At 39.6% G+C, this 24,761-nt stretch overlaps 1 protein-coding gene across 6 annotated transcripts in view; it reads left to right on the top strand.

Annotated features, from left to right (window-relative positions):
• Positions 1-24,761, top strand: part of ATP2B1 (ATPase plasma membrane Ca2+ transporting 1) — a 164,096-nt gene that overhangs the window by 111,331 nt on the left and 28,004 nt on the right. For all 6 annotated transcript variants that reach the window (XM_088454402.1, XM_088454401.1, XM_088454403.1 and 3 more), the window contains exons 7-11: positions 2,837-2,875; positions 3,318-3,473; positions 15,663-15,877; positions 17,555-17,797; positions 19,175-19,416. In XM_088454402.1, the coding sequence (XP_088310528.1) occupies positions 2,837-2,875; positions 3,318-3,473; positions 15,663-15,877; positions 17,555-17,797; positions 19,175-19,416 (895 nt within the window). The remainder of the gene's footprint in view (positions 1-2,836; positions 2,876-3,317; positions 3,474-15,662; positions 15,878-17,554; positions 17,798-19,174; positions 19,417-24,761) is intronic.

Here is a 24,761-nt window from a genome sequence, read left to right as displayed (position 1 = left end):
ACCGGATGACTAGACAATATGTCGGTCCTATATGGCCAATTTTGACGTCCTACATTGTCCGTGATCGTTGTAGTGTGTACGGGAGCAGCAATAAATCGTATACGATCAAACGATACAATACATTTTTCGATCATATGCGATATTGAACAGTGTACCCTCAATATCGTATTTACTGACCTCAAGGGAAATTGGATGTAAAATCGGTCCAATTACAAGTTGTTCAGGTGTGTTTCCACCCTAAGGGTGTAAATGTGATCTGGGTGACTGACTATGGAATGATTGTTTGTGCCAGGTAGGGGTGGCTTGAGAATTTCAAACTTCTGTTCTCCTAGTTTATTCATATCTGAAGCTCTGTGGGTAAGCATGCCTTATTAGTGAAGGTCAGAGGAGAGTAGCCAGACTGGTTCATGTTGGTATGAAAGAAGCATATAAATAAAATAACCATGCTTAAAAGCAGCGTAATCAAAAGAGCTTCTATGAACACACAGCACATCGAACCTTGAAGTGGATGGGCTACAGTAACAGAAGAACACTTCAATGTGTCCTTCAGCTAAGAACCGAAAAAGGAGGCTACAATGGGCACATGCTCACCAAACATGGTCACTAGATGATTAGAAAGACCATGTCTGATCTGAATAATCTTTCTGCCTCAATATGCAGATGGGGATCAGAATTTGAATGAACACGAATCCATGCAGTGATCCTGAGTTGTCTCAATGGTTCAGGCTGTTGGTAGTACAATGTGAGGAATGTTTTATTTCTTGCCACTCATTAGGCCCATTTATGCCAATTCAGCATTCTTTAAATGCCACAGCCTACCTGACTATTGTTGCTGGCCTTGTGCATCCCTTTATGGACATAGTCTACCCATTTTCTAATGGCTGCTTCCAGCTGGGCAGTGCGCCATGTAACAAAGCAAACGTCCGCTCAAGCTGATTCTATGAAAGTTCTGTCTACTCCATTAGTCTCTAGTCCCCAGATCTCAATCCAATAGAGCACTTTTGGGAACTGTTGGACTGAGATTTACAGCATGAATGTGCAGCCAACAAAGCTGCATCACATGTCATCATGTTCACCTGCACCAAAATCTTCACGGAATGTTTTAGCACCTTGTTGAGTCTGTCGCACAGAATTCTGACTGTTTTGTGGTCTCCTATCCAGTATTATGATGTTGTGCCTAATTAAGGTGCCGAGTTCTGTAAATGGCACTTTGACACTGTCCTGATGGGATCTTATAGAAGTCCATTGCATTGAAATGACTGGCACTGAGCTCTGGTATATGAACCAATCAATCCACTCAGTGTCTGTCAGTCTACTGATATAAATAACCTCCCTTCTAACACCATCCTGCTGCAAAACAGCTATCATGTCAATGTATATTTCTAATTTCCATAGCCCTTTCCCGAGATACTACTTGTGTTCGGTTCATGTATTTTCTGTTACAATGTTCCTGACTTCAGCCATAGCAACTAGCGAAGTTCTTTCAGTTTGCAGTTTACTGGGAAAAGGTATATTATGGATATTAAAAAAAAAAAAAAAGAGAGAGAGAAAAATATGTAATTGGTGCATGCCAAGTGTGATATTCTCCAAAATATTCACTAGCACTACTAACAATTATAGCAGTACCAAATTTGTACTTCTACACCTTTCTCGAGGTTTGGTGCAGTTACAGATGAACAGTGTTCTAGTACCATCTCTTCCTACTAATAATTCTGTCACTCGTAGCTGGATTCACCATTTTTCGCAAATCCTAAAGGGGCCTATCCATTAGATGACTTTTTGAACGATCCGACCAAAACTTTCAGAAAGTTGTCTAATGGATAGCCTGCAAGGACCAGCGATGTGCGTGCACACTGGGTCCTTGCCGACTATCTGTGGAACATGCTCTGCAACCTGATGACGATCGCCAGGTTCCACATGTTCGCAGATAGGTCTGTCTCCTGCACTGAATGACGTTCAGTGAATGCCGTTCAGTGCGGGCACCGCTGCTAGGCGATCTGAAGGACTAAACGCTAGTCGTTCAGTTTTTCAGGTCGCCTAATGGATAGGCCCCTTAAAGATGCTCACACAACATATACACATTTAATGTTTTTTGGCATTACTATAAAACAACCAGAACATATACAGGAGGTGAGTTATGACACGACTGGCCAGTAGGAAACTTTTTAAGAGCTTTGACATACTTTTTTTTTTTTTTTTTTTTCATTTTTCTTAATCAGTTTAATTTTGTGTATTGTTGGAAACTTAGTCATGTTATAAACGTTTATGATGATCTAATGCTTGATGTTGTCACGCTTGCATGTGATTTACTACTGAGATGCAAATAGATGTTATCGATCTCCTTGATCTCAGGTGTTTAATGACTTCACTATAATCTAAACTCGGAAATTTACATAGTGGAGAAAAAGGTCTTCTATTGAACATGAACCCAATGAACAAATCTCTTGGAACCAGTGTATTAGTGCATCCCATTTACAATGTTTGTGGTTAGGACAGAGGTTCTCAAACGCAGTTCTCAAGGCTCCCCAACACTTCAGGTTTTAGAGAGATCCATGGTTGAGCACAGGTGACATAATTAATACCTCAGTCAATTTGATTTAACCACCTGTGCTCAACCTGAACTGTTGGGGAGCCTTGAAGACCACGTTTGGGAACCTCTGCGTTAGGATGATGTCTGATTTACAATGTTTTAATGCAGCAGTATGGAAAAAAAAATAGTTATAACCAATCTTTAAGATCAGTAGTTCCAATGTAGTATGTCATTTAACATTCACAAAGTATGTTGGTTCCCAATTGTTCTGTATGAAAAACGTAACTTGCGTATGTTTGCTTTCAGGTAAAAAGCAAGATGGAACTGTCGAAAACCGTAACAAAGGTATTTTGCTTCTTATTCTGTAATGCAATCCTCTGTAGTGCTTTTCATATCCTAGTACACAATACAATTACATTTAGATCTGTACAGATTTTTCATGGCAGTAATTGTGAACTGTTTGCAAGGTTAAATTAGCGTCTTACTACTGGGTGAGCATATAACCATGGGGTGGAGGGCACAAAAAAACACCTGAAAGCCTGGATTTGATTTGCAGTGTGTCTGTTGTAGGTATAATCTCCAAAGTGAGTTGTATTGTTTACATTATTAATGTTTGCAGATATGGATTAGGTTGATGCTTGATAACATTTGCTTGCACACTTTGCAGACTTTCTCTTACTTGTTGACTGTAATAGATCTCTTATGTTTGTACTTTTCTTTAGCTACCACTGTGTCTGTTCTGATTTTCATTTACTTTAATTGTCACTAATTGTTTTTCTGTTTTTAGCAAAAGCTCAAGACGGTGCAGCCATGGAAATGCAGCCCCTTAAGAGTGAGGATGGTGGCGATGGAGAAGACAAAAAGAAATCAAGTTTGCCAAAGAAGGAAAAATCTGTTCTGCAAGGGAAACTTACTAAACTGGCAGTTCAGATTGGCAAAGCAGGTATTTCAAGACCTTTACATTGAATATGTAGGTCACCTATGGCCTTTCATTGTTTTTCTTAATTTGTCATTTTGGCACATTGAATATCCAAGGAGGATGTCTGTTGTATTATGCTTGAGGTTAAATAGCTTTATTAATTTTACCTGGCATGTCTGTAGCTGAAAATACATAATTCAGTGTATCCGATCTCTGCCATGAAACAGGCAGGGGTGAGCAGAAATGAGGGCTGTTAGCCCTATTTCCAAGGACGAATTTTTTTTTTAATGGTGAATCTTCTACCTACACGAGTGGCCAAAATTGTGGAAACCTTTTGGAAAATGTGCAGGTTTTTTTTACATTTAACAGCTTATGGCACTAATATGTTTTAAGTGATGCAGTTTATAGACCGGCGGACTAAATGCCTCCGGTCTATATCCCGACACGAGAAGCCCGAAGGAGGACTTCAGATGGGTGTCAAAATACCGACCACATCTGAATCCCAACGCCGGAACGCCGAAGGACGACAGCCAGGGCGTCCTTAGCGTTAGGGGGGTGGAGGTGTGCGTTAGGTTTTGGGGGGAGGGATAGGGTTAGGACCCCCACGGGGGTTGGTTAGGGTTATGGACCCCCCAGGAGGGTTAGCTTTAGGGTGCAGGAAGGGGTGGGGTTAGGTTTAGGGACCCCCGGAAGGGACTTGGGTTTAGGCACCCCTAAGGGAGGGTTGGGATCTCCTGCTGTCCGTATTTGATCTGGTAACAAAATTTGTCTTTTGGTATAAAATACATGGAGAATATCTACTCGTATGGTGAATTTTTCCTGTACTGAAGTCCAAAGATACCTTTTGAGGAACGCCTATATTTCTATTCAGGTGAGCGTGGTCCTAATAGGGCAGCCATCCATATTGATATTAAAAGATACCTTTCAAGGAACGTATCCCTCTGTGTTTAGGTGAACAGACAGGATTGTTTCCACCTATTCATGATATAATACAGACTATGTGTCACTAATAGTCTCTTTCTTTATGGGGTTGGTGTAATTCGAGCTACATCTAGACGGGATCCCCACAAAAGGACAGCGCCTTTGGAATCACTCCTATTTCTATTTCTGTATTTTTGATGGTGTGGTGCTCCAGAGTGTGAACTAGGCTGCAGTCCGGGAGCGCAGGAGACTCGAATAATTTCTATTGTTTAGTATTTGATCCGGTGGCTAAACAGCCGCCAGTATTGCATACTGATTCCATATTTTAGTATTATACCAAAAAACCATACAGTACATCATTACAATTGCAATTTCATTTAGAACGTAATACAACATAATACAATGAACTTTATAACAACATTTTGCATTTTGAAAACGGTTATACGTACTGAACTGTGGGAAAGTACATTTTAGTTTTGCACAGTATCCATTAGTACTTTGTTTGGAAGCCTTTTGCTGCAATTAGATACCTCACAACATTGGTGGCTATTGAGTCGGAACCCTTGGCGTGCCTAAGGCGTGCCCACGTCAGGAAAGGAGGTGGAGCCTAGGGGAAAGGGACAGAGCCTCACAGCACCCCCGTTTCCGTCACTGTGGGGGGGTGCCCAGCACTCTCCAAGATGCTGGGCTTCCCCCAGGCTTTCTCTGCACTGTAAATAAATGCTGTGTGCATGTGCACAGCTTCTATTCACCTGCTGCTTATCCACTGCTATGCAGAGCAGCAGTGTGTGCTCGCTCCAACTGCCCCCCCCCCCCACTACGGGACACTGATGTATTTGCTGCTATTTAAAGTGTAATTGATCACACAAATTCATCCCACACCTTTAGCTGTCATATATTCCAACAGCATAACACTAACGGGATGCTTCACAGTAAATGTTGTGCATTCAGGTAGCAACTCTTCTCCAATTCTTCTGTGGACATAATTCGTTCCATCACTACCAAATATGGAACTTCTGGTTTTGTCACTCCAGATAACTGTTCTTCTGACCAATTAATATGCTTTTTAGCCCATTGCAATCTTTTCTGTCTTTTGAGAGATGAAAGTGGCTTTTCCTTGGAATTCTGGCATTTGATCCAAAATATTGAATTCTGCGTTGAACAATACTGGCACTGATGTTTACACCACATTCACGTAAATCATTTTGAATTGCCTCAGATGATTTTCTACAGTCACTCAAGCACAGTTTTTTCATTCTTCTACAACAGCATGGTATTGTGGATCTTTCTTATTCAGGGTCCATAGGGATCCACAGAGGTACCATGGGGTGTTTGTGGTTGGAGTAATCTGGGCACCAAACAGTCAAAGCTTTAGCTCCCAGGATGCATCGGTCCTCCTTCAGAGCTCGGCTAGCTAATCCACTGGATACCAGGGCTGCAGCCGAACAACCTGGGAAGACATGTAAGGCGATTCCCCGCTTGCGTTTATGCAGTTCTTACCTCCGGTTGTGGAGACCAGCAGGAGAATGCTGTAGTGGAGTGTCTGGTTCGTCTGCACTCCCACTAGACCACCAGGGCACCTCACAAGAGGTTTCCCACCTCTGAGCTGCTGCTCCTCCCCACACCCCTCCCTGTATGAGACGCTCAGCAGCCATTACTCAGGGCTTTTCTGAAGCTACCGATCTGAGGAGATTCGAGTCCATTCTCCCTGTATACCTTTCCCCGGAGCCAGGTTATACATCACACAATCCTACCAGCCTTTTGAGGCTTGAGTAGTTGATTCGGTGCCCAGTACAAGTATATTTATATGCATTGTATGTGACTTGTGCTAGCTCTGCTGTTGTGATATACTGTCTTAAAACTTTCTGACTGTTTATACCTATCCCTGCTGCTCTTTTTTAACCCTCAACTACCAGGTGTGTAGGGGCTCATTATTACTTCACATTTACCTGTATTTGTGAAGGGTGTCGCACTGTAATACTAGCTATACACTGATTGTGTGCTGTTAGCTGGTTATTACTATGTCTTCTAAAGGCAAGGGTACACTGAAGCCTGCGGCCCCTGTGCTGGTAACTTGCAGATCCTGTTCAGCGGGCTTGTCCCCTCAGGATTCCGTGCAGGACTGTCTGTGTGCTATTAGTTTATGTACCACCTCTCTAGTCCACTGTACTAGTCCCTGTCCAGGAGCCACCTTGTGTGTCCTCCTTATCCCAGGTTATGATGCAGCTAGTGGACAGCTTATCAGCCCCCACGCTGCTTCTCACCATGGGGTACCCACAGCTTTAGAGCCTACTATGTCAGTACCCCCTATTCATCCTCCTTGGATGGATGTTTTTGCTCACTCAGTTCAAAATATGTCTCAAACGTCTGCCGCCTATCAGCAAATGTTACAGGTGGACAGACCGTCAGCCGCCAAAGCACATAGGCGGACTGTATCATCCTCTGTCCACCCAGCTTTCGGATTCTGATGCATCATCTGAGCAGGCAGATAATGCACGAGGTTCTCTCCCCAGGTCGCTCTCAGGCGAGGAAGGCCCTTCATTCAATAGTGGATGTCCCTTCTCTAGTGAGGGCCCCTGATAAACCGGCTCCTAAGCCTAAAGCCACGATGTTTAAAAGTCAAAAGGTGGTTAAGACTGAGGGCCTGATTCAGAGCCGGACGCTCTGACCAGAGCGCTCGCTCTGAATCAGTGCCCTCCTACCTAAAAATGGAGCGGCCTCCTGGCCGCTCGCATAGCTGTGGGTGATCGTCCGTACATGCAGGCCAATCTGGACGATATTGTCAACTTTGCCAGTTCAGAGATGTGGCAGGAGGACTTCACTGAAAGATATCTTTCAAAGATATATTTCAAGTCATTGGTGGTACAGATCGTACAGTGTGTATGCATCTTTATTCAGTTTTAGTTTTATTCATACATGAAGATTGCTCAGCAGTTCACAGCCTTACATTATATTCATGAGGTGATGAAGTGGATGCGTAGCCTTATATTTATTTGGGTATATATTAACCCCTCGAAACAAATTTGGGGACTATACAGTCAGGTGCATAAATATTGGGACATTGACAGAATTTTCTTATTTAGCCTCTATTCACCACCACAATGGCTTTGAAATGAAACAAACAAGATGTGCTTTAACTGCAGACTTTCAGATTTAATTTGAGGGTAATTACATCCAAATCAGGTCAACGGTGTAGGAGTTACAACGGTTTCTATATGTCCCTCCCACTTTTTAAGGGGCCAAAAGTAATGGGACAAACTAAACAATCCTAAATCTAACTTTCACTTTTTAATACTTTGTTGCAAATCCTTTGCAGGCAATTACAGCCTGAAGTGTGGAACGCATAGACATCACCAGATGCTGGGTTTCATCCCTGGTGATGCTCTGCCAGGCCTCTACTGCAAATGTCTTCAGTTCCTGCTTGTTCTTGGGGCATTTTCCCTTCAGTTTTGTCTTCATCAAGTGAAATGCATGCATGATTCAGGTCAGGGGATTGACTTGGCCATTGCATAACATTCCACTTTTTAGCCTTAAAAAACTCTTTGGTTGCTTTTGCAGTATGCTTCGGGTCATTGTCAATCTGCACTGTGAAGCACCGTCCAATGAGTTCTGAAGCATTTAACTGAATATGAGCATATAATATTGCCCAAAACACTTCAGAATTCATTCTGCTGCTTTTGTCAGCAGTCACATCATCAATAAATACAAGGGAACCAGTTCCATTGGCAGCCATACATGCCCACGCCATGACACTACCACCACCATGCTTCACTGATGAGGTGGTATGTTTTGGATCATGAGCAGTTCCTTTCCTTCTCCATACTCTTCTCTTCCCATCACTCTGGTACAAGTTGATCTTTGTCTCATCTGTCCATAGGATATTGTTCCAGAACTGTAATGGCTTTTTTAGGTGGTGTTTGGCAAACTCTAATCTGGTCTTCCTGTTTTTGTGGCTCACCAATGGTTTACATCTTGTGGTGAACCCTCTATATTCACTCTTGTGAAGTATTCTCTTGATTGTTGACTTTGACACATATACACCTACCTCCTGGAGAGTGGTGTTGATTTGGACAACTGTTGTGAAGGGGTTTTTCTTCACCAGGGAAATAATTCTTCTGTCATCCACCACAGTTGTTTTCCGTGGTCTTCCGGGTCTTTTGGTGTTGCTGAGCTCTCCGGTGCGTTCTTTCTTTTTAAGAATGTTCCAAACAGTTGATTTGGCCACACCTAATGTTTTTGCTATCTCTGATGGGTTTGTTTTGATTTTTCAGCCTAATGATGGCTTGCTTCACTGATAGTGACAGCTCTTTGGATCTCATATTGAGAGTCGACAGCAACTGATTCCAAATGCAAATGTCACACCTAGAATCAACTCCAGACCTTTTACCTGCTTAATTGTTAACAAAATAACGAGGGAATAGCCCATACCTGTCCATGAAATAGCTTTTGAGTTGATAGTCCCATTACTTTTGCCCCTTAAAAAGTGGGAGGCACATATAGAAACCGTTGTAATTCCTACACCATTCACCTGATTTGGATGTAATTACCCTCAAATTAAATCTGAAAGTCTGCAGTTAAAGCACATCTTGTTTGTTTCATTTCAAAGCCATTGTGGTGGTGAATAGAGGCCAAAATATGAAAATTCTGTCAATGTCCCAATATTTATGCACCTGACTGTATATCTAGACCACATGAGTTTGAATGTCTTTACAGACTTTGGACATTGATTTAAACAGGCATAACACCGACGCAGTGCGTATTGAATACAAAGTGGCAATACAATTAATACAAATGTATTTTACTTAATTTTGTTACAGTATTTGAGTCTGAGAGAGATTATGAAATAAATGTATCTTGTCACTAGTCCTTAGTGAATTTAGGTTTTTTAGTGACCCAATGAAAATAGGAATTGACGTCTGCTGTCAATAAATGTTGTTCACCATGTCTCATATCATGTTCTATATCATCTCCTTCCCGTGTTCATACATACACAGTGAAATATAAACTTGATCTGTGTGTTTAATCTCCAGAGTTCAGTTTTAATATAAATTCTTTACCCGCATTTATTTAGTTTTGCAATCACTCAGGTCTATTTCACTGTTCACAAAATATGTGATCATTGTCAATCATAATCTGCATGATTGATATATGGATATCTTATGTATTAATCACCATAGCTCAAATTGAGCTTATATTCATGTCACACACAAGTTATTCACATAGGCGTCCCACTTAGTATTTCAATATCCAGACTGATATTTATGCCACAAGGTTAATTTCAATATATAATCTACTTCGATCAGTGCCGATATTCACGGTCACTTCATTCAAGTATCTCACTACTACCTGCCTGCAGCTTATAGTGATGCCACTGTGATCACTCTATTGAATGGCTATACATCACACTGATTCTGTCTGCTTGTCCTGCCGGCTATATATCACACTGATTCTGCCTGCTTGTTACGCCGGTGCCGCTACCGCGGTCCGTCTCCCTTATTTCACATGCGAACACTGTTATGCAGTAGATACAACCATTTCAACACATTCACAATTATTTTGGGGACTTTTACAGACCATTACAGCTGAACGTCAACGCGCATTTCGCTGTAGCTTTATAAAATAGGCAAACCGACCATTACCTTTCCTGGTTCTTTTATGTACCACCTGTCCAATCACCTCTCATTTTCTGTTTCAAAACTGAAATCCAAACCCTTTGGTCACTATATAACCATTAGTTCCTTATTCAATCTTTCTTGATTGTGTGCATTTACAGTCATGATTCCGTTATCATCCTTGATCATATTAAAGGAACTTATTACTTATATTGCCGTTCACTAGATCCCTATCTTATGTTTATATTTGTTTCTTACCTCCATCAATGCCAATAATTAAATAATAATCCACATCTAGTTTAATTTATATAATACTATTTCATCATTTTACAATGTCCGTTTTCTCTATTAATAATTTTTAGTGTATTAGTATCCCATTATTTCAATTAGTGCCTATTAATAAATATGTAAATTTATTCATTATATTTAATATTCCAACATTATTCAATATTCTTCAATAATTCTACTCAAATTACCCTATTAATCCCATTAAATCCTACAGTGCATTGTATAAATATTTATTAAGACTAATATAAGATTATCTTCCTACCAACATTGAGATATAATTTATCAGTGTGATACCATCTTAAATATTAAAGTTAATAATATTCTACCCATCCCAATTGAAATATACCAGTGTTAATACTGTGTTCCCTAAATTTAATAAATCCTATTATATCTCCATTACCGTGTATATAATTATGTAATATACTATATCTGACAGTGCATTACACCCCCTATATCTCATAAAATAATATATATATATATATATCCATTGTGTTTGTGAATTTGTAGTGATTATGTAGTGCATCTCATAATTAATCCAATGAAAATATATATATATATATATATATATATATATATTACAGTAAACTAAACTTAAAAACCTCTGTCTCAATACACACTATAATATGTGAACCTTTAAATGAAAGTGTCTATAAATATGATAAAATTAGACACTTGAGGTTTGTTTATATTATAACTATTACATGATTATAACCTCACTATACACTTTTTGGTTCTTTGTGTCACACATACGTCAAGTAGACTAAGTTACATATTATAGGGGTCTATGAAATGAAGATGTAAGTATAGGATTTATTTGATCCAGTATATCACTTGCTGATATTATACAGACATTCTAGTCTATAAATGTTTAATTGGTCATTCTAGATATTATAATTTATGCTCATATTATAATAGTAATGATGTTATGACTATCACTTAGGGTATATAGGATCTATTCACTCCAAAAACAGAGAAATTGATGTTTTCATTCAGATCCTTAGGTGCTACACTATCCATCATAAAAATGTGCCTATCTTTTCTGAGGAGCTCACGAGTTACATCTCCTCCTCTTAGGCCCAGTTGTATCGTCTCCATTCCAAAGGCTATCAATCCTTTACTCTTTCCTTGATGGTATCACAAGAAATGTCTTGCTACACTGGTGAGAGCCTTCAATCTATTCTCATCCCTCTGTGCATTATTGATATTGGAGACCTGTTCCATTATCCTGGGGGCTTACAGTATAGATATCAGAAGCAGCGAGCAGAGAAGTAATGAAAGTTGCCCATAAAATATATATGTGTGAAGTAACATTATATACATCAGATGTGTATAAAATCTATACCAAAACATTTTTCTTAACCGTGATCCATATCCAGTTACAATGTTTGTTTACATCTATCAGACATACAAAATTACGATCATTAAGGGCTGTAGTTCACGCTTCTTGAAGCGCACAATACCATATCACATATATAAATTATTGGTTTTAATAATTTGTTTTTGCCCCAAAACTCAATCTGCCTTGAATAATTTTTTTTTTTATTGTAATACTTGGGCATAGAGCTCTGAGACCTTGGGTGGTGAGACAAAGCAGAAGTATGGTACCGTGTACTCTCAGGGGTATATTTACTGAAGTGAGAGTATTTAGAAATGGAGATGTTGCCCATAGCAACCTGTCAGATTCTAGCTATTTTCTTCTAGAAGGTGCTTGTTAAATGTTACGTAGAATCTGATTGGTTGCTATGGGCAACATCTCTATTTCTAAAAACTCACTTTAGTAAATATACCCTTCAGTGTGACAATGTTTTAACATTTCTAAAACATTCATTTACAGAAAAGCATGTGTAAGGAGTTCACTGCCACGACTTTTCTATTATACTTGATTAGTGATAGTGCACTATATTCTTTATTTAATTCGATCTTAAAAAAAAAAAAAAAGATCAAATACCCAGAAAATAAATAAGTAAATTGCATTCCGGACACAACATTTGATTTTCTATAGTGCAGTTGGCCGTTATTTAAAAATGTGGACTTCTATCAATGCTCGGTAGTGGCTGCTGGCCTAGGCGCATTTCCTCTGCTCATATTTTCAAAGTAGCTTCCATCAATATACTAGCACAACATACCTACAAACATAACAAAAAACTTGTAAAATGATTCAGAGAAGCCTGGGAAAACACTTTCAGCATCCAGTTCCCATCACACCACTAATGGGGAAAAAAGCAGGCCATGAAAACTATAATTTATGTATTTACTAAGAAAACTTTATATTTTGATATGCACACAACACATTTGTATATGTAATAGGTTTTGATTTCCTGGTACCAGAGTTATTTTGGCGATGTACAGTACATGGTAAATTGAAATGGTCAATTTGTTTGAAGGTAAAATTTACCTGGACAACAAAACTACCTTATATTTAGCAACTATATTACTGTATACCCTTTGGAATGTTTTATATTTTGAACAAAAAAAACCTTGATGACAAGTGCCAATTGTAGAATATGTACACATTTTTATTTATGCCTTGCAATGTTTAGTTTTAATTCCCTGTTCCTAGATTTTTTTTTTATTCAGTCATAGTGCTTAAATATTTCAGTTGCTGTTTCATTTCCTGGAGCTGTCAGAAGGTGGTCCGATAGAATGCTGTCCTGTAGAGAGAACTGCTCCTCTTGTCATTTGCTGTAACAAGATACACAGTGCTTTTCCATAGTTGTTCTTACAGGGCTAAGCTGATCAGTGCTGTTCTAACATCACCTTGTGTGGTTTCCACTCGGATTGTATATTCATAATGATTGTCTTTTAGTATTCCTTAACATATTGATGGCTATGAACGTTCTCACTTTGTTTTGGAATAAATATGTAATGGCAATTCTTTCTAAGGATAACCAGGTATAATTTTAATGACTAGTCTGCCCAAAAATAGTCACTTTTTTGTATAGAGTAGAGAACACGATCAATGCTTCATAGCAAACCAAGAATTTTCTAAGGACTTTCATGCAAAGCTTTATGTAACAGAAGCCGAATTGGATGATGAAAGGAAAATATCAGTGACGAAGCATATAAATGTAATATCTGTGTCTTGTCTGTTCACAGTATACGGTTTGTGACTTATGGTGTTTTATCAACTATTTTACAAATGAATCTGTTTTGCACTCTTATACTATTTCCTGCTGTAATTGTTTTGTATGTTTTCTTATCTAGATTATTTAAAATGTGCAGCTAAACATGAGATTTAGCACCAAATGTATTTTCCTGAATAAGCCTACATTTAGATGTATGTGACTTGGCATATTGCTTCCTCAGCTATGACTAATTGTGAACACATGCTAGGTTTTATCGAGCTATAGCTTAAAAAGAAACGAAACAATCTGTTAATATATATCTATATTTATCTGTGCATTTATTTATTACCAGTTATTTATATAGCGCACACATATTCCGCAGCGCTTTACAGAGAATATTTGGCCACTCGCATCAGTCCCTGCCCTGGTGGAGCTTACAATCTATGTTCTCTATCACATGCTCACACACACTTGGGTTAATTTTGTGTTGGTAGCCAATTAAACCACCAGTATATTTTTTGGAGTGTGGGAGAAAACCGGAGTACCCGGAGGAAACCCACGCAAGCACAGGGAGACTCCGCATAGGTAGGGCCGTGGTGGGAATCAAACCCATGACCTCAGTGCTGTGAGGCAGTAATGCTAACCATGTGTATATGGTATAGATCTAAAGCTGGGTACACACGTAAAGATTTTCTGTCCAACCATCCAACTAGTTGATTGGTTGGAATGAAAATCTGGTAAGGTATGAAAGCAAATGACAATCAGCAATTTGCTCCCAAATGCCAGAAAATGGACAAAAACTGTTTGAACAAATTGTTTAGATCAAACATTTAACAAACTTGTCTGACCGACCATTTTAATCTGTTTTCTGGTATTTAGGAGCATATTGCTGATCATCATTTACTCCCATATGTTACCAGATTTTCATTCCAACCAATCAACTAGTTGGATGGTTGGACAGAAAATCTTTACGTGTATGAAGCTTTACTCTGAGTCTGTGTAATACTGAACTGCATAATATACGATATAGATAGATATATAGATAGCGCCACGGCATCCTGTAGCCAACACGCGATTACATTGGTTGCTGGAGTGGAATGATAGTAATGGTTCATATCTCAGTTTTTTGATTTTGCAGTCATATGAACATTCCCTTATACAAATTTTCACCTAAATAAGACACGAAAAAGAAATACCCCACGAAAAAGAAAAGACTGAGCAGAGTAGTGGGTAAGGTGGAGTGACACTATGGAGAGACGCTCATTTCATAGTTAATGGTGCAGTTTTAATTTGTATTGCTCAGTTTTTCGATTATCATCTAAATGATCTATTCCTGAAATATTGTGTGTTGAACTGCTCCTTAAGCTCTTGCAACAATAGTTAGCTTTGTAATAATAGCAAGGATTAAATTCATATTTAGCATAAAGAAGTTGTCTTATTAAGAACTTTTTTCCCTCAATAAAATGTTATGCGAAATTCTGTCGTTAAAATACATGATATTGCTTGTGTAGGTAAAAAGCAAATCTGAAAAGGAGTCCTAAATTGTAAAATCATAAAAATAAAGGTTTTTTCAAATGTACTAATTTGCTGAACACAGAATGTAAACACACAGGCGTAAAATCTACATATTCCAGAACAAGACTAGTAGTCAGGACTCCAAATACAAAGCTGATGCCAATCTCTTCTATTTTTTTTCATTCTATTGATATAGATAAATCAATGGAAACCGTTTCATGAAAATGTGTTAAAGTAATGAAATATAATACAAAATTACTAAAATCCCCAAAACAGTGGTACAATCATTAATTCTGTTACAACCTACAATTTTAAATTGCACATCTATAGTCTGTGCTATGATGAGTGTACCCAGGAGCGAAGCATGTAACAATACATTGCGCGCGCTGTACACACTACACGATCCATTGCATGACTGTGCAAAATATCATTACATACTGTATGTAGCAGCATGGCTTTGTCCATTGCATCACCCCTTCTGCTGTGCTGATCATTAGATGGGACAATGTGCTTAACGACCACTGCAAACTATGGATTGGGTGTACACACTGCATGATCTGTACAATATCTTGTTCCAATCGGCGCCTGAACGATATATCATACGACTGGTGTGTACCCAGCTTAGGATCAGTCAGTGTGATTAGAAAGGGATAAATGTGTTCCAAGAACAGTAAGTGGTATAAAAGAAAAAAGTTCAAAAATCCATTTAACTCCCTTGAACATACTTGAATAATTCAAATAAAACTAGAATGGAAATAGTTTTGGCCTCAAATTTGTTTTAATTTTGTCTATTTATTTTATTTATTTTAAAGGTTTGGTGATGTCTGCAATTACAGTCATAATCCTTGTTCTTTACTTTGTCATCAACACCTTCTGGGTCCATAAACGCCCCTGGTTGACAGAATGTACACCAATTTACGTCCAGTATTTTGTCAAGTTCTTCATTATTGGAGTTACAGTTCTGGTAGTAGCAGTACCAGAAGGTCTTCCACTTGCAGTAACCATTTCACTGGCATACTCTGTTAAGGTATGTTGTTGTTTTTTTCCTTACACCTTAACTAATTGGCCAATTCATTAACATGAATTGGCTGACCAAAGAAAATATGGAAAAGTGTTCACTTGTTTAGCATATATATATATATATATATATATATATATATATATATATATATATTCTGTCAGTGTTTTATTTTCAGCAGTTGTATAATCTGTTTGTACTATATGGAATACTGACAAGAAAAATTCAGTATGCAGTAAATAACCTCCTTTCTAATGTACTAATAATCGCAGTGCTGCCGCGATTATTATTATAAAACTTGCAGGGGATATTTTAATTTTTAATGAAAATATCCCTTTTAGGGGAACTCGCAGGGACAGCAGTTGCGGTAATCGATGTCCCTGCAAGGTATATCTCTGGCATTTAGGAGAAGTCTTTCACAGAAGTGAGAGACTTCTCCCGAGGAAGCTGACACTGCACATGCGCACAGTGTCAGCTCTCCACCGCAGCCCTTGGCCGGTACCGGAAGCTTTCTCTCCTGCCCCTGGAGCCTCCATAGGAGATGGTGTAAACTACCGGGGCTAAACTCCGAAAAAACTTAGCTTTTTGGAGTTTAGTACATAGGGGTCAGATCGTAGCCCCCATTAATAATGGGGACTGATCTGCAGCAATAACTAGGACTTTGCCGGAGATTTCTGTGAAATCTCCTGCATTGTGCTTTTAGTACATAAAAACAATACATACAAATATGCAGAATCACTAGTTTCTGCATCATTTTATTTAACAAACCTATAAATTAAAGTAATCGGAGATTTAGGGGCCTATGTATTAATGTGCACTGAATCTTTTTGAACAGCTAAGAAAATTATATTGTAATATACTATTCATTTAATTTTAATATGTGGACATTGTATTGTAATGATTTTCATTTTCCCCTCCCTTGCTCCCAAAACACAGATGTACTACTTTTATCTGTTTAAAAACCGTATTGGTTATTCATATTCTTCCTCCTTATATTGTGTCCGGGTGAGTGCATAATGAGGCAGACTATTTTTTTACACCATTACCAAGCATGTTCTAAAGAAATGTCTATAGGTAACCTGCTTTGGGTTTGTTCCTTCTTTAGAACTCCATAAAGTGAATGTACAGGAGTTTGTCTATGCTTTGCAATATACTGAAAAGCCCACCTGGACTGTATCCTTGTTGCTTTTGATAGTTATACCCTGTTGTTGACCACCTTCTGCAGACGCACCAAGATCTGACTTGGTAGGTGGGCTTGTATCAAAGCTCAATCAAAGAGCACAATCTACAAATGAAGGATTTTATTTGGACATCATTTAGTACATTTTTTGTTAGCATTCGCAGTTATATAGACACTGCACACCACAAAGTGTATTCAGTCTACTTAAATTAATGATAACCAATGCCATATTGTAAAGTCTGAATACACCACAGATACTGTACACACTGCAGTGTACATTTCTTTTTTTTTTTCTTTTTTTTTTTGTTCAAACCACACTTTTTATAGACTCTGCAGGATCTTCATTCATGTGTTTGCTTATGTCAGTTTGGGGTCTCTGCATTAGAAGTGGTTCAGCAGCCTTTCCAACCCATGCCGCATCCTTGCTATTCCTGAGACTCCATTCTTGGTGCCTAGGTGGAGGTGAAAGAACAGGTTATACTGACTGTTTTCTATTTCTTCTGTAGAAAATGATGAAAGATAACAACTTGGTTAGGCATCTGGATGCTTGTGAAACCATGGGTAATGCCACTGCAATTTGTTCAGATAAAACTGGAACATTAACTATGAACCGAATGACTGTTGTCCAAGCTTTCCTAAATGAGAAACATTACAGAAAAATTCCGGATGCAGAGTCCTTACCTGAAAATGTGCTGGACCTCCTTGTAACAGGGATTTCCGTGAACTGTGCTTACACATCTAAAATTTTGGTAATACATTGACATCGCATAGCATTTAGCCTAAACCACTTAGTTATTTCCTTCCTCCACCATTATAATTTTTCAGAATAAGAAAATGCTACACTATTATTTATCTCTGAGGGGGATCTGTTATATTTTTGTTTGTATGTGTGTGTGTGTGTATGTATGTATGTATGTATGTGTGTGTGTGTGTATGTATGTATGTATGTATATATATATATATATATATATATAACACACACACACACACAATATGCCACATATTATTCAAATAAAATACAGCAGTACTCTGCATGTAAGATAATACATTAATTTAAAAAGTCTTCTCATCGGCGAGCTCTTTGTAATTAGCTTATCTAAAAATCCAAATGTCAAGTCTTTAAGATGTTTTCCACTGGACCAGCCCAGAATCTCCAGGATACAAATGACAACACAATCACCAGACCAAAGAACTCTTTAAACATTTTAAGTACAGTATTACACTATTTGGTAATTTTACATTTTAGGGACTTGTTTGGAAAGGATATTGGCTTCTGATCCAGTGCGGCTGGAATTAATCAATAATTAATAATGGAATTATACACCATATACTTCAGATAAGCACCTATTTTTCATTTTCTAAAATGACATGCAGAATACATACTGCTGGATTTTATTTGAATGGTATTGGAGCACAATTAGCACTCCATTGTTTTCATTTTGTAGGTGAAGTATTGAACCTCTGGCTGGAGCGAATTGTAGCAAGTTTGAGCTGCAAATAATTAATTTAACTATATACTGTATACTACTAAATGAAAACAAGGGAGCGCTAATGGTGCCCTATATTAGTTTTTTGTTTTGCTTTTATGAGTGATAGAACCTATATTCTAGTAATATCTTTAGGCTATCAGTATGATATATGGCGGTAGCCTGTTACATTTATTATTGTGCATGTTAAGCTTCCTTTACGTCTCAGAAATTGACTTGTCTAGGTGACGTGGTAAATATACTTCTAGGTGTACTTTTTCAATTTTCCTCTAAGACAGTGACTGGGAAAAGAAGAAAATAAATATATTTAGCTCCTAATGCAGCTTATACATATGTCTTTGTGTTTTGTGTGAGGAGCTGCTCCCTTCTATACTACATGGGGGGCAGGATCTATTCGCATTGGCTGCACCAGTTTACTACTTCTATTTAATGTATCAGCATATTGAAATTACATAGAATGGTCATGTCAGATGCAACATCTACAGTCAGAGGGCATAGAAACATGCAGATACATTTATTAATGTCACCTAGTGGTAGTGACACTTGTAATTGGGCATTGTATAAAAACTTGTTAAGACATCTCTCATTTAATTAGCCATCAAAGTTTGTCTGACATATGACTATAATCACTTTTCTCAGCCTCCTGAAAAAGAAGGTGGTCTACCACGCCATGTCGGTAACAAAACTGAATGTGCCTTGCTGGGATTTCTTTTGGATCTTAAACGGGATTATCAAGATGTAAGACATGAGATCCCTGAAGAAACCTTATTTAAAGTGTACACTTTTAATTCTGTGAGAAAATCCATGAGTACGGTGTTGAAAAACAATGATGGCAGTTACCGAATGTACAGTAAGGGTGCCTCTGAGATTGTCCTTAAGAAGTAAGTGTTGCAGAAACTTTTCCTCCCCCCACTTTGAAATGCCATGTAAATTTGAACTAAATAAATGTTTGTCATATGTAAGCCTTAATACTTATTTAAATGCTATACAATGGTGCAGATGTACACTTTAAACACTAAATCGTCACCTCAATGTGCAGAATGCAATCATATGACACTGCATGGTCTTGTGTGAATATCTGCAAGGAAGAGGTTGCAATTCTCTTTAATACAATTGCTGCCTGGAAAAAATAACTTGGATTACTAATGGTCTATTTTCCAATTTATAGCATATAATGAATTGGTTTAAAAAAAACAGCTTTGAAAACTACAGTATAGTAATAATTACTTATAAATTGTTTTGTTGTCATGAATCATTGTGCTTAATTCATGGTATAGTGATAACACATGTTACATAGTTGGCAACTGTCCCTAATCTCATAGACTAGTCCCAGGGTTTGTGGTTCTACTTTTTTTTTTTTTTAAAGGAAAACTCCCCTTTCTGCATTTACTCCAATTCTTATCTACCCTATTATCTAAACTTCAGACCTTTTACAAAGGAGTAGTTAAAATGCAAAAAAGGATGCTTCTTGCATTAACCACTTAACTGACAAATTATTTTTCCAAAAACCGCTCCAAAATTGTCAGGGTTTTTTTTTATGATTGAATTAGGTCAAGAACATCTTGTTAAACTTATTCAACACAATTTTATTAAAGAAAATCATTTTTTTTTTTTTTTTGATACATAGTATACCATAAAAAATTTTTTTTTTAAATTCATGAACTTTAAACACTTAAACTATTTAAGACTTATATAAAACTCTTAACACTTAGGGTCTGATTCAGACCCACTCGCGAGCGGCTGTCCGCTCGCAAGTGGGTCGATGTTATGCACTGAGCATGCGCACAACGGAGGGAGCTCCGTCGTGCGCATGCGCCAGACGCGACGAGCGAAGGAAAGTCCTTCGCTCGTTGTGTCTGATCAAAGGGGGCGTGCTGTTGATGTTGATTGACAGCACGCCCCCTTTGGTGGGCGTGCCTCCCTGACGGGGGCGTTCTCACGGGAACGCCTCCCGTCAGAAGCCGGCCCACTGACATCACTAGTGATGTCAGTGAGAGTGATTTTGGCTCTGATAGAGCCAAAATCACTCCGGAGCTTGCGGTTGAAAACCTCAACCGCAGGCTCCGGCTCGCAGTTTCGATGGTCGCGATGGTCACGACCATCGCGGCCATCAAAATGCACGCTCGTATAGGCTGTGGGTGATGACCCACAGCTATACGAGCGTCCAGGAGGACGCTCCATTTTCATGGAGGGCGGCCCTCATTCAGAGCGTGCGCTCTGCTCTGAATGAGGGCCTTAATTTTCAGTGTAATGGAACATTTACAATTTTTTTTCTGTATGAAGACCTTGAAACAAGGCACTGCACAAAGTCCAACGTCACACTCCCTGCAGTAGAACCGTGTCTCTCTGCTTTTTTTTTTTTTTTTGCCACTTTCATCTCTCTTAGAGCAGCAAACAGCACATTTTCTGTCTGCATTGTCTTTTTTTTTTTTTCCTGTAGCAGGGACAATCTCTGGGAAATGCCTCTGTTAGCCGTAAGGGGTTTGGGCTAGGTTGTGGCCAGCCGCGTTTTACTGTGCAGTGCTCTGCTGTTTGGTGATTCTCTATTAGTAACTCTGCCAGCTCCAGTCTAAATTGTAGGTGGGTTTTAACACCTCCATTTTTTTTTTATACAGGATGTAAGCATTCCAAATTGCTTAATCTAATAGGTGGGTAAATATTTTGATATAAAATTTCTTACCCCTTTTACGGCTTATGGGATAATTAGTAATGTGCTGGTCTGCATGGTCTACCCCACCCATTGTCAAATTATAATTAATAACAGCCTGTGGTTTGATTTTGGTTGTGTGGGATTTTTCAATTTCTACAAGTTCTATATTGTGGACTGTAGATAAGATACAAACCTCTTTTTTTTTTATCTCTCCATGTCATCACACACACTTTTCCCCTTTGAAAGCCTAAACTATCTCCCTTTTGCAGTTTTTTTTTCTTAAGTGCTTCAGGGACATCTTTTCGCGTCATCAGGGTCCCATAGGTATCAGTCCGATGGGCCAGCAATATATCGGCCAGTAGAGGTGATGTATAAAAATTGTCTGTTGTGATGCAATATCCCCTGTTGAGTAAGGTATTCTGTGTCCACTATTGTCCCTTTGCCTGTATATATAATGCTGGACCAAATGCATCATGAATTTGCTTCACACAGCATGTACTTTTGTTATTCCAAATCTGGATCTTTTACTTGGAATATACTGCTTCCACCCCAGTCTGCCTTTTGTACAGCAGCAGACTTTCGTCAATGGAGATGTCTCGTTCTGGGGTCAGTAGTTCACAGAACCTCTTGGACAGGTAGGAGTAAACAGGCCATATTTTCTGGAGTTTGGGGTTGGGATGGGCTTCTTCTTCAGCCATGTTATCTACAAAATGTAGGAATTTTTTCAGTAAGATTAACAGTCTGTGGGACATTATTGATGCAAAAAATGGTGTCGCCAGGGCATTCCTCTTAGACCAGTACCACTCCAGCAGAGGTTTTTGTATCAAGCCTTGCAGCACTAGCAGAGAGAGGAATACCAGTATTTCTGCAGCTGTTGTTGGGACCCAATCATTGCTTCTTGAAAACTGGTGTGGTGTTGCACCGGATATGGACTGTTCATACCGATTTTGTTTTTGCAGTAATCAGTTTGACCAAGTGGAGGTCAAAAAACAATTTGAAATATCCCAGAATTCCACTTTCTGTTGTCACTTGGGGTTCACCCATGAAGGGAAATTGTGGTGGCGCTGGACCACAGTTTTGCACCTCTAGAGCGCAAAATTGGTGCACCTCCTCTTGATCTTGCTCTTCGTGAGTGGCATCCAAAAGTATTAGTTCTTAATCACTGGAATACATGATTCTTCCAGAATCTGTATTGCTGGTGTACATCACTGCGCTCTTGGTGTAGATGATAAATTGATAATGGTTTTCACCTTACTTTGATGATCACAGTTTTTATAACTTTTTTTTTTTTTTTTTTTTTATATATATATATAGAATTGTCAGTCACTGTAATATCTAAGAATTGTATCCTTATCTCAATCACTGATGTCTATCTTCTCTCTCCTCAGCTACACTATCACAGGACTCAATCATGTAACATTCTAAGTCACCAGTATCATAAGGTGGATAATCCTCATAGGTTTGTCCACCCCTGTTGCTGGGAAGAGATGGAGAGGTAGGAGTGGACAATCCTTAGGATTGCCCACCCCTGTTGCTGGGTAGAGAAGAAAGAGGAGTGTGTATAGGTATGAGTTGGGCATACATCAGGGGCCACCATATGATCTGTGTAGGTCAGGGATGAGCAGGGCACACTTCAGGGGCCTTAATATTATCTGTGTGGGTCAGGGATGAGCAGGGCACACTTCAGGGGCCAGCATATGATCTGTGTGGGTCAGGAATGAGCAGCACACTTCAAGAGCACCATATATTCTGTATCCATGATCCATCCCTTCTCCCCTGCTTAAAGTGAGTTCCTTCTTACTGTAACCTGCCAATGGTTACCCAGGGGGCAGAGTTTCCATTCACTGAATTTCCCCGGCATCTGCGAGCAACGCCGGGGTTACACAGGAGCACAGGCTCCATTCAGCAGCGCCGGGTCTAACCAGTGAAGGGCAGTGGCTATATTCATTACCACAGGAGCACAGGCTCCTTTCATAGTACCAGCCCGGCGTCTGCAAGGAGCAGCGCTGGGTGTTATCTGTGGAGAGGGGGTTGAGTAGCTGGGGGGGGAGCAGGCGGAGGCTGCCTGCTCCTTTCCCCGGCAGCGCAGGGCTTACACAGGAGCACAGGTTTCTTTGATTGTAACAGCCCGGCGTCTGCATGGAGCAGCGCCAGGTCTGATCACTGAAGAGGGGGGTGAGTGGCTGTGGGGGAGCAGGCGGAGGCTGCCTGTTACCTACCCCGGCAGCGTAGGGGTTACAGGAGCATAGGCTCTATTGATTGTAACAGCCCGGCATCTGCAAGGATCAGCACCGGGCTGATCAGTGAACTGGGGGGGGGGGGGGGGGTGAGTGGCTGGGGGGAGCAGGCGGAGGCTGCCTGTTCCCTTCCCTGGCAGCGCAGGGGTTACAGTAACAGCCCAGCGTCTGTGAGCAGCGCCGGGTGTCTCTGTAGTGGGGGGGGTGTAGGGGCCGGGCTGGCTGATCACTGTGCCCAGCAGTGATCAGCACAAACAATTGGAATACGTAGTTGCAGAGGGAGGTCCCTCTGGTGCTGGTGGCTGCAGGAGGATCTCCTCCAACAGCCACCCGCAGGGCATTTTTGACTGGTCTTATCGGATACGACCATGTCAGGGAAAGCCCAGTCTGGTATGGTCGTATCTGATACGACCGTGTCAGGCAAGTGGTTAAGTAAGCATGACGTTGGAGCCAGTATCAAGCCTGAGTAGATGTGCTGGCTTTTATACATAGCCTAGTAATGCAGGGCTAAACAAATCCCAGTTTCCATGGCGATTATTATTTTAGACCCGCCGACTGGATTTTAAGGATTGTTGAGCTCGAGCATATGCACAACTCTGTGTCATTATTATTAGCAATCTATCTGCGCTTGCTGAACCGCAGAGGCTGGGTAAGAGTACTGTCAGAAGATTTATACTGCAAGCTGCCCTGAGCAGCGGCCAATTGGAGGACGGTTCTGGTGACACATGATATAAGTGAGGAGAGCAACTGGTCTGTTCTGTGGACATTTGCTGTCCGGGTACCGGTGAGGACGGGGGGATGGGTAAGCACAGGGCTCCGCAGACTCCAAAGCTGGGGTCAGAGAGTAGAGGAAACATACGTCCAAGAGGACCTGGGGTGGCGAGTTCGTAGCTGTAGAGCAGGATATCAGTGTCAGAGTTATTATTATTGCACCCACTGCATCCAATCCAGAGTTCAGTTATAATGGCAAAAAGTAATTGTGAATAAGAATAATATATGAGCAGTCCTGACCTAATTATAAGCTAGCAACATCCCATTAAGTTGGTTAGTGAGGACTCCATTTACATATAACCCTGTTGTTGCTATTTAAGTTTATCTAAAATGAATCTATACTATTTTTGTTTGTGTTGTGTAAGTCTAACCTACGATAAATAATATTGAATTTCATTGGTATTTTGTTCTAGAAGTGTGCCCCAACTTATGAAGTACTGATCCTCCTTTTTCCTTGTTCTCTGTAAATAATAAGTGTTACTATTATTGGCAATTACAGCTTTTATTACTGTCATCTGCATCCTCTCCTGTGATCAGTAATAATCACAGTAATATTGGCTGCGTCTCC

Source organism: Taudactylus pleione, unplaced genomic scaffold (assembly GCF_031769625.1).
Source record: "Taudactylus pleione unplaced genomic scaffold, aTauple2 ptg000040l, whole genome shotgun sequence".
Taxonomy (NCBI): Eukaryota; Metazoa; Chordata; class Amphibia; order Anura; family Myobatrachidae; genus Taudactylus; species Taudactylus pleione.
This window is presented reverse-complemented; position numbering and strand designations above follow the sequence as displayed.